A 17,594-nucleotide genomic window follows, 5' to 3' on the forward strand; every position below is an offset into this window, starting at 1 on the left:
ACGTGCGCCTGGCTCCAGGGTCATCTTACAACATATGGGAGGGGGGCTTGGACCCCCTGGAACCCTCTGGAACCGTCGAGCACCCTCTAGTGACAATACTGCGCATGCGCCCCACTGCCGAGTGGGAGATGTGGCCATGCAAACCGGCTCATTGACTATGCAACGGGACAATGCTATAAAAGGCAGAACCAGCAGAGACCAGTTGGAACGTTCCCCCACCGGACTGAAGATACATCGGACTGACGGGATGCTGCAGAGCCATGGTGGTAGCTATTGTAATTCTCTGTCTCTCTTTTTCCTTTTTTTTTCCTCTTTCTCTCCTTTTCTCTTGTGAACTTGTTGGCGGCCAAATAAAGTGACTTGGCACTTGACTCCATTTCGAGTCTTAATTTTGTTCCCGAGAATACAACAAACCTGGTCACGATAACACATCCAATTGAACATCACTCAGAAGTTAAGCCCAGCCGCCCCTAGCCACCCAGAATTTTCTGAGGTTGGTTAGAAAGCAAGGAGGCTCAACTTCTGCCAAATTGGGCAACCCAACAGTGGATTGTGACATTTTTTAATTGGCATCATGGACAGGATTCTCAGAGAACAGAAAGTGCACAACTAAGGTGTGGCCTCCTGAGGGTGAAAAGGGGAAAAGTGGATAACATTAAGGTGTGACCCTCTCAGGACAATAGAGCCCCTTTGTATTATGTAAGTAGCCGCTTAGAAAGCTATAGCTGCCTTTGTGCTAAGCGCAATTAAGGTGTGACCTCCTGAGGGTGAAAAGGGGAAAAGCGGATAGTGGCATTAAGGTGTGACCCTCTCAGGACTGTACAGCCCCTTTGTGTTAGGTAAAATGGCCACTCAGAAGGCAGTTAACGCTCACGATTATGTCTCCTCACCAGCAGCAGGGATAGACAAGCTATATGATCTTTTGGAGGCGCACCGATCTCGCCCCTCACCTCAGGGACAAGATTGGGCGAAAAAACATTGGTTTCAACCGCAGAGTGTAGTAGACAGGATAAGGGTACTGCAGAAGGAAGCTAGGGTTAGATCGGGGAAAGGAAAAGCTGTAATTTGCGCAGTACTTGGAGCGAGTTTGGCAGCAGCGGTGGAAGATAGGAAGCAGAGGCTTTGTCAAGCCAATGTCACAATAGACTCACTGCAGATGGTCATAAAGTCACTGCAGGAACAATTGGAGGAAAACAAGCGATTGTTGCAGGAGGAGAGAAATCAAAATGCCATACTGAAGGAGGAATTGAGGGATCAACTTTTGAGGGAAGCAGATACACTGGCGGAGGTAGAGATGAAACTTTCAGAGAAAGGGATACGGCACATTTACCCTCAGGGAGACTTGCAGAAGGCAAGGGAAACTGTAGAAAGCCTCCCTCACATGTATCCACTGGTTAAAACAGAGTACTTGTATGAGGACAATAACGATGACCGTCCTCAAGTTCTCACCAAAGAAGTCCCATTTACAGCAACTAAACTAGCAAAGTTGAAAAAAGACTTTGCAAGAACTCTGAAGGAATCGGAGACAGAATACGTGTGGAGAGTGTCCCTGTCAGGGGGGGATGGAATTTTGTTGTCGGAGAAAGAAGCAGAAGGATATTGGGGTCCGGGTGTGTTTTTAACTACAGGTAATCGCCGAGCCCCATGGTCATTAACCCAGAGGGATGCGTATTGGGCCAGAGGGCTGAACCCTTTAGAGAGGGGAGATCCCCTTGCCATAAGAGGTACGGTGGATCAGTTAGTGGAAAGTGTACAGAAAGCGGCCTGTCTCCAAATGATGTATGATCGGGAGCTCAAGCCCAACCAGGGTTCCCCGGTGATGATGCCTGTAGACCCAGAGAGGATGATTCCCCTGATCCGGGGACTCCCTGAAACCCATTGGGATCCAATTACAGGGGAAAATTCAAAATACTTCTGAAGGAGAAAGGACTACGGCCACTCTAGAAGGGATAATAACCCCTGACCATGGGCAGCCGGGAAGGAAAGTGTGGACGTGGGGGGAGGTAGTGCAGGAATTAATTAATTTTGGGAGAAAATATGGCCCTGTTGGTGGATCGTTCCAAAAAACCAAACAAGGGTTGTACGGTCTGCAGAGCAAGTTAATAGTCGGCCGCTGTCAATTGGGAAGGGCCAGGATTTGAGGCCACTCCGCAACAATCATCCCGGGAGAGAGAGACCCCTAAGTCGACAGGGGTTATGGCATCTAGGGCTTCAGAAGGGCATTCCTTGAGACCTGATGGATGGACTCCCAACCCAAAAATTGGAAAAACTTGTAGAGAAATGGTCAGGGAAGAAGGCCACTCTCGGATTAGTTCCCGATGCTCCACCCCTGATAGATCTTGAGGGGGAGCTGACTAGGGAAAAGGTGGAAAACTAGACCCTCCGTTCCCCGAAGGTGAGGAGGGGAGCAGAGGATGGATGTTTGTGAGACAACTCACCGTGAATGTAAGAGGGGATTTATTAATCACAGTAGCTGTAGGGCCAAGGAAAAGACCGGTAATTTTTCTAATTGATACTGGGGCACAAATCACCGCACTGATGCAGACTGAAGCAGAACGGTGTGCGATCTCTATCCCATCTAGAAATCTAATTATCTTAAATGCACTGGGAAAAACACAGTCAATGCCTATGACTTCAGTGACGCTATGGTTCCCAGGAGGGGAAGCCCCCATCAATACCATGGTAGCCATAGGACCTTTTCAGACGAACCTTTTAGGCATAGATGTGTTGAAGGGAAGGCAGTGGCATGACACCCAGGGGAACTCGTGGTCTTTTGGAATCCCCCAGATCAGGCAATTAACTGAAACATCTCGGGCGGAGGTGTGCCTATTGCAAACGGCACCTGCCCTTCCCCCCTCCAAGATTACCAATGTGAAACCCTATCCATTACCGCTAGGAGCCATGGAAGGGATAGCCCCAGTAATTGAGGATCTCAAACAGCGTGGAATTTTAGTGTTTACCCACTCCCCGTACAATTCACCAGTGTGGCCAGTATCGGCGACTGAATGCAAACACTGGCCCCCTGACCGCGGCTGTACCCAACATAGCCGAATTAATTGCAACCATTCAAGAACAGGCCCACCCTATCTTAGCAACCATTGATGTGAAGGACATGTCTTTTATGGTTCCACTCCAGGAGTGTGATCAAGATCAATTTGCTTTTACCTGGGAAGGACAACAGTATACTTTTACCCATTTGCCTCAGGGATATAAACACTCGCCTACCTTGGCCCACCATGCCCTGGCACAGGAATTGGCAGCAACCCCATCAGAAAGAGAGGTCAAAGTCTATCAGTATATTGATGACATACTAATAGGAGGACATACCATAGCTTTGGTGCAGACTATGCATGACAGAATTATTAATCATCTGGAAGGAATAGGCCTTCAAATACCCAAAGAAAAAAATACAAGCCCCTGCCAGTGAAGTTAAGTTTCTGGGCATCTGGTGGAAAGGAGGGTCAGTCTGTATTCCTTGGGACACCCTCTCAGCGTTAGATCAGGTAAAAATTCCGGAAAGTAAAAAGGAGCTGCAACACACCTTGGGATTATTGGTCTTTTGGAGAAAGCATATCCCTAACTTTGCAATAATTGCACGTCCCTTATATGACCTGTTGCGAAAGAGGGCGATTTGAAAATGGACTCCAGCTCACAATGAGGCATTGCAGCTTTTGGTGTTTGAAGCAAGCACCTGTGCTGGTTTTGGCTGAGAAGGGGTTAATTCTCCTCACTGTGGGGGTCGGCTACCTTTCCAGCTTCCCGCACTCTGCCGCGTGGCGGGGGGGGCTGGGAGGGGCAGGGCCATGGTGGGGACGGCTGACCCCGACTGGCCAATGGCAGGTTCATTCTGTACCATGTGACACCATGACCAGTATATTGAGGGGGGGCAGTTTGCGGCTCGGGAGCAGCGCGGCGTCGGGTCGGCGGGCGGTGAGCGGCTGTGTCGCGTACGGTTTGTTTCGGCGGTTCGTTCCCCCCTCCCCTCCCTTACTCCCTACCCCAGGGCTTTGCACCTCTCGTTGTTCTCCTTTACATTGCATTTCTGTTGTTGTCTCTTTTAATTTTAATTATTAAACTGTTCTTATCCCAACCCACGAATGTTACCCTTCTGATTCTCTCCCCCATCTACCGGTAGGGGAGTGAGCGAGCGACTGTGTGGGGTTCAGCTGCCGGCTAAACCATGACAGTCTTTTTGGCGCCCAACGTGGGGCTCAAGGTTTGGAGATAATAACAGCTGCTGGTCACAGCACCATGTTGTCCTTTTTGCATTTGGTGTTAAAAATCGGTGTTGGTTTGTTTAGTCTGCTGTGTTCTGCTGTGATTAGTAACGTTTTGCCCATGAGATTTGTTATACAAACACTCGTTTTCAGCTTTATCTGGTATTTGGGGGTTTTGCTGAATCCGTTACTGTACTTTGGATACCACCTTGTTGAGGCAATTAGCAATTATACCTCCTCCTCGAAGAGATTTTATATGGAGGAAATACAGAATGGTATCTTTGCAACTTTGCTCTATGATGTCTCTGCCTCTATTACAACAACCTTTTTGTATCTTGAACATCCTTGGGTGGTTAAGGTGCACTTATTGTTAGTTTTTGGATATGTTGTTTTGGTTTTGACTAAGCAACTTCAGAATATCACCCAGAAATCTGCCCCGAGGCTTGATAGTTACGAGTGGCAGGGCATGTGGGATAGCATGGGCAAATACCTAGGGCAGTGGGCACCCCCAGTGTTTTGGAATTTCACCCCTGAACAAGTGCAGAATCCTAAAAAACTAGTAGAATATTTGGAGGAAGTATGTTGTTACGCTGGGAACTCCAGAGAGACACAGATAACTGCAAGATGCTGGGGCCTGGCCCATGCATACCGAGCCCTGCTCAATAGTATTCAGTATCCCCAAGGGGAAGAGAATGTCTCTGGTTTGAAATGCAAAGTGCCTGGCACTGTAGACACTCCAGCCCTGAGGACAGGCACTGCAGCCATTCAAACCCCCACGACAAGTGCTGGGACTGGCTCAGAAAATAAACCCGTACGAGTATCAGTTGCCCCCATACACAAGACGAAATATTGGAAACGGACGTCAACTCATTTAGAACGAGATGATGAAAAAGCAGGGCCATCACGGGGAGAGGAGGAAGAAGTCATAAATGAAATAGAGACCACCTGATCCCTGTCCTTAAGTGAGTTGCGAGATATGCGAAAAGATTATAGCCATTGTTCAGGTGAGCACATTGTCACCTGGCTGCTTTGATGCTGGGATAATGGGGCCAGTAGCCTGGAACTAGAGGGAAAAGAAGCCAAACAATTGGGATCCCTTTCTGGGGAAGGGGGCGTTGACAAAGCAATTGGAAAAAAACCACAAGCCCTCAGCCTCTGGATGCGACTCCTGTCCGGAGTGAAGGAAAGGTATCCCTTCAAAGAAGATGTTACATATCGTCCAGGAAAATGGACAACTATGGAGAAAGGCATCCAGTATCTAAGGGAATTAGCCGCGCTTGAGGTGATTTATGGTGACCTGGACGATCAACGGTCATCCAAAGATCCAGATGAAGCCTGGTGCACACGACCTGTGTGGCGGAAGTTTGTACGGAGCGCACCATCTTCGCATGTAAACTCATTGGCAGTAATGTCCTGGAGAGAGGACGAGGCACCAACGGTGGCGGAGGTGATTGATAGACTTTATGAAACAAATATCTCTTCCTCGCTTGTCTCTGCTGTGGAGAAACTGTCCCGGGAGTTCCAGCAATTCAAAGAAGATATGTCCTACTCCCCACCTCGACAGAGTAGTGTCTCAGCTGTTAGGAATAAGCGTCCTTTGGCTCAAAGAAGGGGATTAACACCACGGGTCACCCTATGGTTCTACCTGCGTGACCACGGAGAGGACATGATGAGGTGGGATGGCAGGCCTACCTCAACCCTACAGGCACGAGTACATGAACTGGAAGGAAGAACAGTCACTCAGGGAGGCTCTTCCAGGAAAGCTGCTGCTCCAGTTTCCAGTGAACAAGTCCCCAGACAGAGGAGTAGAAGTGCAGATTTTATTTCTAAGTGTAATAGAGGGACTCCTGATTCACATTTACAGGAAGTGAGTTGTGACTGCCATGATCAGGACTAGAGGGGCCCTGCCTCCAGCCGGGTGGAGGAAATGGACAACCAGGCTTACTGTACTGTGTGGGTCCGATGGCCTGGCATGTCCGACCCACAGGAGTATAAAGCTTTAGTGGACACCGGCGCACAGTGTACCTTAATGCCATCAAACTATGTAGTGGCAGAACCCATCAGCAGTGCTGGAGTGACAGGGGGATCCCAAGAGCTAACTGTATTGGAGGCCAATGTGAGCCTAACCAGGAATGAGTGGCCAAAGCACCCCATTGTGACTGGCCCAGAGGCTCCTTTCATCCTTGGCATAGACTACCTCAGGAGAGGGTATTTCAAGGACCGAAAAGGGTACAAGTGGGCTTTTGGTGTAGCTGCCTTGGAGATGGAGGAAACTGAACAGCTGTCTGCCTTGCCTGGCCTCTCGAAGGACCCTTCTGTTGTGGGGTTGCTGAAGCTCAAAGAAAAACAGGTGACGATCGCCACCACAACAGTGCACCGGCGGCAATATCGCACCAACAGAGACTCTCTGATCCCCATCCATAAACTCATTCAACAACTGAGGAGCCAAGGAGTCATCAGTAATACCCACTCACCCTTTAACAGTCCCCTATGGCCAGTGCGGAAGTCTAATGGAGAGTGGAGACTAAAAGTAGACTATCGTGGCCTGCATGAAGTCACTCCACCGTTGAGTGCTGCTGTGCCCGACATGCTAGAACATCAGTATTAACTGGAGTCAAAGGCAGCCAAGTGGTATGCCTCAATTGATATTGCTAATGCATTCTTCTCAATCCCTCTGGCAGCAGAGTGCAAGCCACAGTTTGCTTTCACTTGGAGGGGCGTCCAGTACACCTGGAATAGACTGCCCCAGGGGTGGAAACACAGCCCTACCATTTGCCATGGACTGATTCAGACTGTACTGGAACAGGGAGAAGCTCCAGAACACCTTCAATACATTGATGACATCATCGAGTGGGGCAACACAGCAGAAGTTGTTTTTGAGAAAGGAGAGAAAATAGTCAATCCTTCTGAAGGCCAACTTTGCCATAAAACAAAGTAAGGTGAAGGGACCCACACAAGAGATACAGTTCTTAGGAATCAAATGGCAAGATGGTCGTCGTCAGATTGCAATGGATGTGATCAACAAAACAGCAGCCATGTCTCCACCAACTAGCAAAAAGGAAACACAAGCTTTCTTGGGCGTTGTGGGTTTTTGGAGAATGCATATTCCAAATTACAGTCTGATCCTAAGCCCTCTCTATCAAGTGACCCAGAAGAACAATGATTTCAAATGGGGCCCTGAGCAATGACAAGCCTTTGAACAGATTAAACAGGAGAAAGTTCATGCAGCAGCCCTTTGACCAGTCCGGGCAGGGCAAGATGTAAAAAATGTGCTCTACACTGCAGCCAGGGAGAATGGCCCTACCTGGAGCCTCTGGCAGAAAGCACATGGGGAGACCCGAGGTCAACCCCTAGGATTTTGGAGTCGGGGATACAGAGGGTCCGAAGCCCACTATAGTCCAAATGAAAAAGAGATATTGGCAGCATATGAAGGGGATTGAGCTGGTTCAGAAGTGGTTGGTACTGAGGCACAGTTGCTCTTGGCACCCTGACTGCCAGTGCTGGGCTGGATGTTCAAAGGAAACATCCACTCTACACACCATGCAACTGATGCTACGTGGAGTAAATGGGTTGCACTGATCACCCAGCGGGCTCGAGTAGGAAACCCCAGTCGCCCAGGAATCTTGGAAGTGATTACGGACTGGCCAGAAGGCAAAGACTTTGGAATATCACCAGAGGAGGAGGTGACACATGCTGAACAAGACTCACTGTATAACAAACTGCCAGAAGATGAAAAGCAGTATGCCCTGTTCCCTGATGGGTCCTGTTGCCTTGTGGGAAAGCATCGGAGAGGGGTGGACTTGACCATGGATGTGATTGCACAGGTTATCCACAAATGTGAAACATGCCCTGCAATCAAGCAAGCGAAGCGGGTAAAGCCTCTGTGGTATGGGGGACGATGGCTGAAATATAAATATGGGGAGGCCTGGCAAAATGACTATATCATACTCCCACAAACCCGTCAAGGGAAGCAGCATGTGCTTACAATGGTAGAAACATCGACTGGCTGGCTGGAAACATATCCTGTCCCCCACGCCACTGCCCGGAACACTATCCTGGGTCTCGAAAAACAAGTCCTGTGGCGACATGGCACCCCAGAGAGAATTGAGTCAGACAACGGGACTGATTTCCGAAATAACCTCATAGACACCTGGGCAAAAGAGCATGGCATTGAGTGGGTGTATCACATTCCCTATCACGCACCAGCCTCTGGGAAAATTGAATGGTACAATGGACTGTTAAAAACTACACTGAGAGCAATAGGGGGTGGAACATTGAAGCACTGGCATACACCTTTAGCAAAAGCCATGTGGTTAATCAACACGAGGGGATCTGCCAACCGAGCTGGCCCTGCCCAGTCAGAATGCTTACATACTGTGGAAGGGGATAGAGTCCCTGTAGTGCATGCAAAATATATGCTGGCGAAAACAGTCTGGGTTCTTCCTGCCTCGGGCAAAGGCAAACCCCTTCGTGGGATTGCTTTTGCTCGAGGACATGGCTGCACTTTGTGGGTGTTGCGGGAGGATGGAGGAGTCCGATGTGTGCCTCAAGGGGATTTGATTTTGGGCGAAAACAGTCATTGAACTGAATGGCACAGTGGAAACTGCTATATAATATTGTGCGTCACCTCTGTGTTGTATCAATGATATCAGAGTATGAGCCTCCCAACCAATGGAAGATAAACTGTGAAACAAGGCACCCTTAGCCACCCAGAATTTTCTGAGGTTGGTTAGAAAGTAAGGGGGCTCAACTTCTGCCAAATTGTGCAACCCAACAGTGGATCGTGACAGGTGGGCACCCCCAGTGTTGTGGGACTTCACCCCTGAACAAGTGCAGAATCCTGAAAAACGAGTAGAATATTTGGAGGAAGTATGTTGTCACCCTGGCAATTCCAGAGAGATACAAATCACTGCAATGTGCTGGGGCCTGGCCCATGCCTATCAAGCCCTGTTTAACACTCTTCAGTACCCCGAAAGGGACAAGAAGGCCTCTGGATCTAAAAAGACAAAGACAAGGAAAGTGACAAGCACTGCGCCCACTCAAGCCCCCAGGACAGGCATTGCAGCTACTCCAACCCCGATGACAAGCACTGCAGCCACTCAAACCCCCAGGACAGACGCTGTGGCTACTCCAACCCCGGTGACAAGCGTTGCAGCTGAATCCGAGGACCAACCTGTGGCAGTATCAGTCACCCCTATATACAAGAAGAAATCCTGGAAGAGAAAGTCAACTCGTTTAGAAAGAGATGATGGAAAGGCAGGGCTATCACTAGGAGAGGAGGCGGAAGAAGAGGAAGAACCTGTACAAGAAACGGAAACTACCCGATCCCTATCCTTGAGTGAGTTCCGGGATATGCAAAAGCATTTCGGCTGTCCTTCAGGTAGAGCACATTATCACCTGGCTTCTCCGATGCTGGGATAACGGGGCCAGCAGCCTGGAATTAGAGGGGAAGGAAGCCAAACAACTGGGATCCCTTTCTAGGGAAGGGGGCATTGACAAAGCACTTGGAAAAGGGACACAAGTGCTCAGCCTCTGGAGGCGACTCCTGTCCGGTGTGAGAGAAAGGTAGCCCTTCTAGGAAGATATTGTATATCGCCTAGGAAAATGGATGACTATGGAGAAAGGTATCCAGTACCTAAGGGAACTAGCCGTGCTTGAGGTGATTTATGGTGACCTGGACGATCAACGGTCATCCAAAGATCCAGATGAAGCCTGGTGCACATGATCCATGTGGCAGAAGTTTGTATGGAGCGCACCATCAATGCGTGGGAACTCACTGGCAGTAATGTCCTGGAAAGATGGCAAGGCACCAATGGTGGCAAAGGTGATTGATAGACTCCGGGATTACTAGGCCAATCTCTCTTCTTCCCTCCTCTCGGCTGTGGAGAAACTGTCCCGGGAGTTCCAGCAATTCAAAGAAGATATGTCCTACTCCCCACCAGTACGGACCAGTATCTCAGCCATTAGGAGTAAGTGTCCCTTTGCTCAAGGGACACGATACATATGACAGGGTACCCTATGGTTTTAACTGCGTGACCACGGAGATGACATGAGGAAGTGGGATGGAAAGCCTACCTTGACCCTAGAGGCATGGGTATGTGAGCTGCAAGGGAAACGAGTCACTCAGGGGGGTTTGTACAGGAAAGCTGCTGCTCCAGTTTCCAGTGAGCAATTCCCCAGACAGAGGAGTAGAAGTGCTGATTTTCTGCCAGGTCTTAACAGAGACATTTGTGATTCATATTTACAAGAAGTGAGTGACAAGTACTATGATCAGGACTAGAGGGGCCCTGCCTCCAGCCAGGTGGAGGAAAGGGATAACTGGGCTTACTGGACTGTGTGGATCCGATGGCCTGGCACATCAGACCCACAGGAGTATAAGGCTCTAGTGGAAACTGGTGCACAGTGCACCTTAATGCCATCAAGCTATATAGGGACAGAACCCATCAGCATTGCTGGAGTGACAGGGGGATCCCAAGAGCTAACTGTATTGGAGGCCGAAGTGAGCCTAACTGGGAATGAGTGGCCAAAGCACCCCATTGTGACTGGCCCAGAGGCTCCGTGTATCCTTGCCATACACATCCTCAGGAGAGGGTATTTCAAGGACCCAAAAAGGTGCAGGTGGGCTCTTGGTATAGCTGCCTAGGAGATGCAAGAAATGGAACAGCTGTCTGCCTTGCCTGGCCTCTCGAAGGACCCTTCTGTTGTGGGGTTGCTGAAGGTCAAAAACAACAGGTGACGATCACCACCGATACGGTGCACCAGCGTCAATATCGCACCAACCGAGACTCCCTGATTTCTATTATAGAGCTAATTCGTTGACTGTAGAGCTGTCCTGGTTTCAGCTGGGATAGAGTTAAATTTCTTTGTAGTAGCTAGTATGGGACTATGTTTTGGATTTTTGCTGGAAACAGCGGTGATAACGTGGAGATATTTTAGTTGTTGCTAAGTAGCGCTTACACTGGTCGAGGACTTTTTCAGCTCCCCATTCTCTGCCGGGTGCACAAGAAGCTGGGAGGGGACACAGCTGGGACAGCTGACCCAAACTGACCAATGGGATATTCCATACCATATGACGTCATGCTCAGTATATAAAGCTGGGGGAAGAAGAAAAAACGGGGGGACATTGGGAGTGATGGCGTTTGTCTTCCCAAGTAACCACTACGCGTGATGGAGCCCTGCTTTCCTGGAGACGGCTGAACACCTGCCTGCCCATGGGAAGTAGTGAATGAATTCCTTGTTTTGCTTTGCTTTACCTATTAAACTGTCTTTATCTCAAACCATGAGTTACCTCACTTTCACTCTTCCGATTATGTCCCCCATCCCACCAGGGGGGAGTGAGCGAGCAGCTGTGTGGTGCTTGGTTGCTGACTGGGGCTAAACCACGACAAGAGCGGAAGAGTGACCAGTAAGACCCACTCACCCTTTAACAGTCCCATATGGCCAGTGCGGAAGTCTAATGGAGAGTGGAGGCTAACAGTAGACTATAGTGGCCTGCATGAAGTCACTCCACCGTTGAGTGATGCTGTGACGGACATGGTAGAACATCAATATGAACTGGAGTCAAAGGCAGCCAAGTGGTATGCCACAATTGATATTGCTAATGTGTTTTTTTCCATCCCTTTGGAAGCAGAGTGCAGGCCACAGTTGCTTTCACTTGGAGGGGAGTCCAGTACACCTGGAATCGACTGCCCCAGGGTTGGAAGCACAGCCCTACCATTTGCCATGGACTGATTCAGACTGCACCCAAATAGGGTGGAGCTCCAGAACACCTGCAATACATTGATGACATTGTTGTATGGGGCAACACTAAAGAGGACATGTTTGAGAAAGGGAACAAAATAGTCCAAAGCCTTCTGAGGTCTGGTTTTGCCATAAAACAAAGTAAGATCAAGGGACCTGCAGAAAAGATCCCGTTCATATGGGTGAAACAGTAATATGGACGTCATCAGATTCCAGTGGATGTGATCAACAATATAGCAGCCATGTCTCCACCAACTAGCAAAAAGGAAACACAAGCTTTCTTGGGTGTTGTGGGTTTTTGGAGAACGCATGTTCCAGATTACAGTCTGATTGTAAGCCCTCTCTATCAAGTGACCCAGAAGAAGAATGATTTCAAAAGGGGCCCTGAGCAACGACAAGCCTTTGAACAGATTAAAGAGGAAATTGTTCATGCAGTAGCTCTCGGGCCAGTCTGGGCAGGACAAGATGTAAAAAATATCCTCTACACTGCAGCCGGGGAGAATGTCCCTACCTGTAGTCTCTGGCAGAAAGCGCCAGGGGAGACCCAAGGTCGACCCCTAGGGTTTTAGAGTCGAGGATACAGAGGTTCCGAAGCGCATTATACTCCAACTGAAAAAAGATATTGGCAGCATATGATGGGGTTTGAGCTGCTGCAGAAGTGGTTGGTACTGAAGCACAGCTCCTCCTGGTATCCCAACTTCCAGTGTTGAGCAGGATGTTCAAAGGAAAGATACCCTCTACACATCATGCACCTGATGCTACATGGAGTAAATGGGTTCCATAATCACCCAGCAGGCTCGGGTAGGAAACCCCAGTCGCCCAGGAATCTTGGAAGTGATTACGGACTGGCCAGAAGGCAAAGCTTTTGGATTATCACCAGAGGAGGAGGTGACACATGCTGAACAAGACCCACTGTATAACAAACTGCCAGAAGATGAAAAGCAGTATGCCCTGTTCACTGATGGGTCCTGTCCCCTTGTGGGAAAGCACCGGAGATTGGAAGGCTGCTGTATGGAGTCCTACACGACAAGTCACAGAAGATGCTGAAGGAGAAGTTGAATCGGGCCACTTTGCAGCGGTAAAGGCCATCCAGCTGGCCTTAGACATTGCCGAATGGGAAAAGTGGCCAGTGCTCTATCTCTATACTGACTCCTGGATGGTGGCGAATGCCCTGTGGGGCTGCTTGCAGCAATGGAAGCAGAACAACTTGCAGCACAGAGGCAAACCCATCTGAGCCGCCACATTGTCGTAAGATATTGCTGCCTGGGTAGAGAACCTGGTTGTAAAAGTACGTCATGTGGATGCTCACGTCCCCAAGAGTCGGGCCACTGAAGAACATCGGAACAACCAGCATGTAGATCAGGCTGCCAAGACTGAAGTGGCTGAGGTGGATCTGGACTGGCAACATAAGAGAGAACTATTTCTAGCTCGCTGGGCCCATGACTGCTGACGCGGAAGTCACCACACACGACCAATATGATCAAGCAAATGCCAGTTTATTACAGACACAGCACGGTTAATATAGCTCTGCAACCACCTTATCACACACAAGCCTCTACTGTTTATTATATACAAGCCTATTATTAGTTGGTCAGCACGGCCTTGGGCTTTATCCCAAGGAGAGCTACTAGCAGCATCGGCAACTCCCGCCTTGTTTTGCTACGCTGTAACGAGACACTCCTGCCGGTGGTATGGGATGCGGCCCCTGTTGACAGAGTAGCACCTGTGGCCAATCTTGGAATGCAACTTATCAGGAAGACGTAATGCCATCCCACACATTCCCACAGTAAGTTTGTACCATGCCGCTTTGTAAGCCTTGGGAAATACAAAATCACAGCTATTATTAATAGCTACATACATAGGTTTTAACTCGCAACATCCTTGAGGCCTTCTTGTTCCCAGGCTGATTAAGTCCGCGCAGTCCGAGCCTTGATAGTTCACTACGTGTCCTTGGCTTTCCAGATATCCCACAAATCCCCCTTTTTGTTTTTGAGCAATCCAGGCTCCAGTCATCATGCGCTCTACTGCTTTCATGAAACACTTAAAGACACATCCTAATATTAGCACAGTTAATAATAATCCTAATAATAACACAAGCCCGTGGGTAATTGAATCTCTTACCCATCCTGAGATACCTAACCCAGTTAACCATGAATCAAGGCCTAGAGAGCTAGCTTTTAACTCATTGGTTAGTTTCTTAAGTCGATGTAGTTGCTGGTAAATTGAATTGGAGTTATCTGTAAGGTTCATACAAAATGCATGAGTGGCCGAGATCAACAATGGAGAGGAATGATACGAGGAAATGCATCAGGGCAACGACTGTTGCTGTCCCAGATCTTCTCTCCATGGTTTCACCCAGCGGCTAGGCACCCGCCGTGGACCTTCGTCTGTCAAAACACAAACATAACCTCGACCGGTCATTTTTACTTCTGCGGGACCCTTCCATTCCCCAGTTTTTAAATCTCGATACTGTACTTTTACCAAGTCAGCTTTCTGCAGTCCAGATTGCAATGGCAGATGGTGAATTACAATTGGAGGAGAGTCACGGTCTCCTGTTAACCTCAAATAGTTTAGAATGTAAATCGCTTTTGCAAGACGTTCAGAACGAACCAGTTCTCCCCCTTTTTGTTTTTGCAACAGCGATTTCAAGGTAGCATGCGCACGTTCCACAATGGCCTGTCCTGTAGGTATGCCAGTTACTCTGCGAATGCCCCACAATTGGCAAAAGCGTTCGAATGTTCGTGAAATATATGCAGGGCCATTATCCGTTTTTATTTCCTGAGGCGTTCCTAAAGCAGCAATGGCCGCATGCATATGCTTCACAACATGTTTGGCTGATTCTCCTGTTTGAGCAGTGGCCCACAACGCATGGGAATAAGTATCAATACTGACATGCACATATTTTTGACGCCCAAATTCTGTAATATGAGTGACGTCCATTTGCCATAACTGCAAGGCTCCTAAGCCCCGAGGATTTACCCCAAGACCCAGACCAAATCCCGGTTTTTGGCAAGCCGGACACGATTGCACGATGCCTTGGGCATCTGACAGCTTTAGGTTAAACTGTTTTGCAGTTTGCAGATTGATGTAAAAATTCATGAGACAAACGGGCCTGCTCAAACAGGTTGACATTGTGATTTTTCCAAGCAGTAGCGACTAGCTTGTCTGCTACATTGTTTCCGATAGACAAGCCTTGATTAAACTGATGGCTGTGAATGTGTGTCACAAAATAGGGTTTTCTGTGTTGATTCAACAAAAACAAAAGCTGCATCAGTAACATATATAAGGTGTTACTTTTTAGAGTTTTGATCATGGCGCGTTCCAAGCGCTGTACCATTCCCACCACATAGAGTGAGTCTGAGACTACATTTAAAGGGTCGTCAGGCCAGCGTTGAAAAACCCACAAGACTGCTCTCAGTTCGAGTGTCTGCAAAGAGTCTGTGGCGTTCCCTGTAAGAAGCTGATGATGCCACTGGTTGTTGCTGTGCCAAGCAATAGCAGCTCGTTTTGATTTCCTTCCAGCATCGGTGAATACTGTGAGTCCTTCTACTGGTACTTCTGACCTGCGAGGGATTTCCTCAAATTCCTGGTTTTGCAATAGTGATAAAATTTTTGCTGATGGATAATTGTTAGTAACTGTACCCGGATACTTGGCAAGAGCGATTTGGATTGTCTCTGAGGTCGCTAAGAGCCAGTCCAAATAGCTCTGTGCTATAGGCATAAATATTGTTGCGGGCTCTTGTCCCGATAACTCCCGAATCCTTCTTCTGCCTTTAATAATTATGTTAGCTAACAGCTCGACCCGTGTACAAACTGTATTTTTGGGTTGATAAGATAAGAATACCCATTCCAGAATGTTGATGTGCCGTTCGTCTAATTGCATTGAGTCCTACTAAATGCTTTCGTTTGGGTGACGAATTAACAATCAAAAACTGCAAAGGCAAAGTAGCAATTGTTCTCTGTACAGTAGCTGTTAGAATTTTTTCCACAATCTGATCTAACGCCTGTTTCTGTTCTACTGATAGACTTCGTCGCTCGTTAGCTTTGGTCGTGGTTCCTAAGAGAGGCATTAAAGGAGCTAAATCATCATTAGTGATTCCACTAACAGCTCTTACCCACTGAATGTCTCCCATCAATTTTTGAACATCTGAGAGGGTCTTAATGTCTGTTTTAAGTTTGATTTTCTGTGGTCGGACTGCACTCCCGGTAATGGTCCAGCCCAAATACTGCCATGGACCTTGGCGCTGCACCTTTTCTGGGGCTATTTTAAGTCCCTTTGGCTCTAAGGTTTCTACTAACTTTTGTAATATTCCTTCCGAATCCATCTTTTCACCGGCAATCAATATGTCATCCATATAGTGAAAAATTAGGAAGGATGGATGTTGCTTTCGGAATGGCTGTAGAGCCCATGCTACAAAATTTTGACACAATGTAGGTGAGTTCTTCATGCCCTGAGGTAACACCACCCATTGATACCTTTTCGCTGGCTCTTGTTTGTTAATTGCTGGTACCGTAAATGCAAATTTCTCTGCATTGTCTGGATGCAAGGGAATAGTAAAGAAACAATCTTTTAAGTCAATGATAAGCAAATCCCAGTTCTCAGGGATCATTACAGGGGAAGGTAATCCTGGCTGTAGTGCCCCCATGTCCTGCATAACAGCGTTTACTGCTCGTAAATCGTGCAGTAGTTGCCATCTGCCGGATTTTTTCGGAATGGTAAAAACGGGAGTGTTCCAGGGCTTGTAGAAGGCACGATATGACCTGCTTCTAATTGTTTGTTTACTAAGTCCTGTAAAATTTGCAGCCTGTCCTGTTTTAGCGGAAAAATTGTAGCTGCTGCGAGGGTGGCAACAGCATCCGGACAATCATCCTAGAGTCATAAGGAGTTAATAACTGTGAGGAAAAAATGTGTTGCAACACAGACTGAGTATATGGTGTTTTTAACCCATACTGAGTAACAGCATTTTTGGCCTCCTTCAACACTTTCCAATCCAATGCTTCCCACACCCCTCTCCCATTATTATCTGCTATAACTGGAAATGCCAGTGGCAAAAACTGCCCTTCTATCATGGCATCTCGAATCACCCCTTTCCATCGCATGGATGGGTCTCCCGCCCCCCTGCCAACAGCCCTTGCCCAAATACCACTGACGCTGGTGGCGCTGGCATCGGTGCAGGAGCACTGGTCCCACCTGGTGTTTCATTTGGGACGAATGGGTTAGACCCCGATGGTCCAGGGCATGGCACAGACAGAGGAGCTGGTAACTTTCCCAGCGGCGCCCCTAGGCGAGCCTCTAAAGTTTCCAGCCTTTTTACCAGTTCCCGCAATTGTGCATCCCCCAAACTGTTTGCTCTCCCCGCCTCCTCTTCGCAACGTGACGGTGGAGAAGAAGGTTGCACGGGAGGGTAAAGTGCAGTGGTCGGCGCCGGTGAAGAGGGTCGGGGTGGTGGATCGGCGTCATCACAAATCCGAGGACTGTCTGACTGTGTTGCATCTGGTGGTAGAAAATCTTCTGCAGCTTTTCCCTCTGGTGCTGGTACATGTGTGGTGGCGTGAGCTGTGGCTACAGTTTCTGCTGGGATTTGGACCCCCCCCGCAGCACGAGCCGGGGTTGCGGCAGGGATCGTTGGACCCTGG

The 17,594-nt window shown here is 48.5% G+C and overlaps 1 protein-coding gene and 1 long non-coding RNA gene across 2 annotated transcripts in view; one reads left to right on the plus strand and one right to left on the minus strand.

The window, feature by feature from the left end:
• The window catches only part of LOC142049655 (uncharacterized), a 923,484-nt gene that overhangs the window by 26,497 nt on the left and 879,393 nt on the right, over positions 1-17,594 (minus strand). The window lies entirely within an intron of this gene.
• On the plus strand, positions 845-2,141 carry LOC142049674 (uncharacterized). Its single transcript, XM_075077605.1, is given in 2 exon segments — positions 845-1,869; positions 1,871-2,141. Coding segments are annotated over 2 exon segments (1,296 nt in total).

The sequence above is a fragment of the Phalacrocorax aristotelis genome, chromosome W, assembly GCF_949628215.1.
Source record: "Phalacrocorax aristotelis chromosome W, bGulAri2.1, whole genome shotgun sequence".
NCBI lineage: Eukaryota > Metazoa > Chordata > Aves > Suliformes > Phalacrocoracidae > Phalacrocorax > Phalacrocorax aristotelis.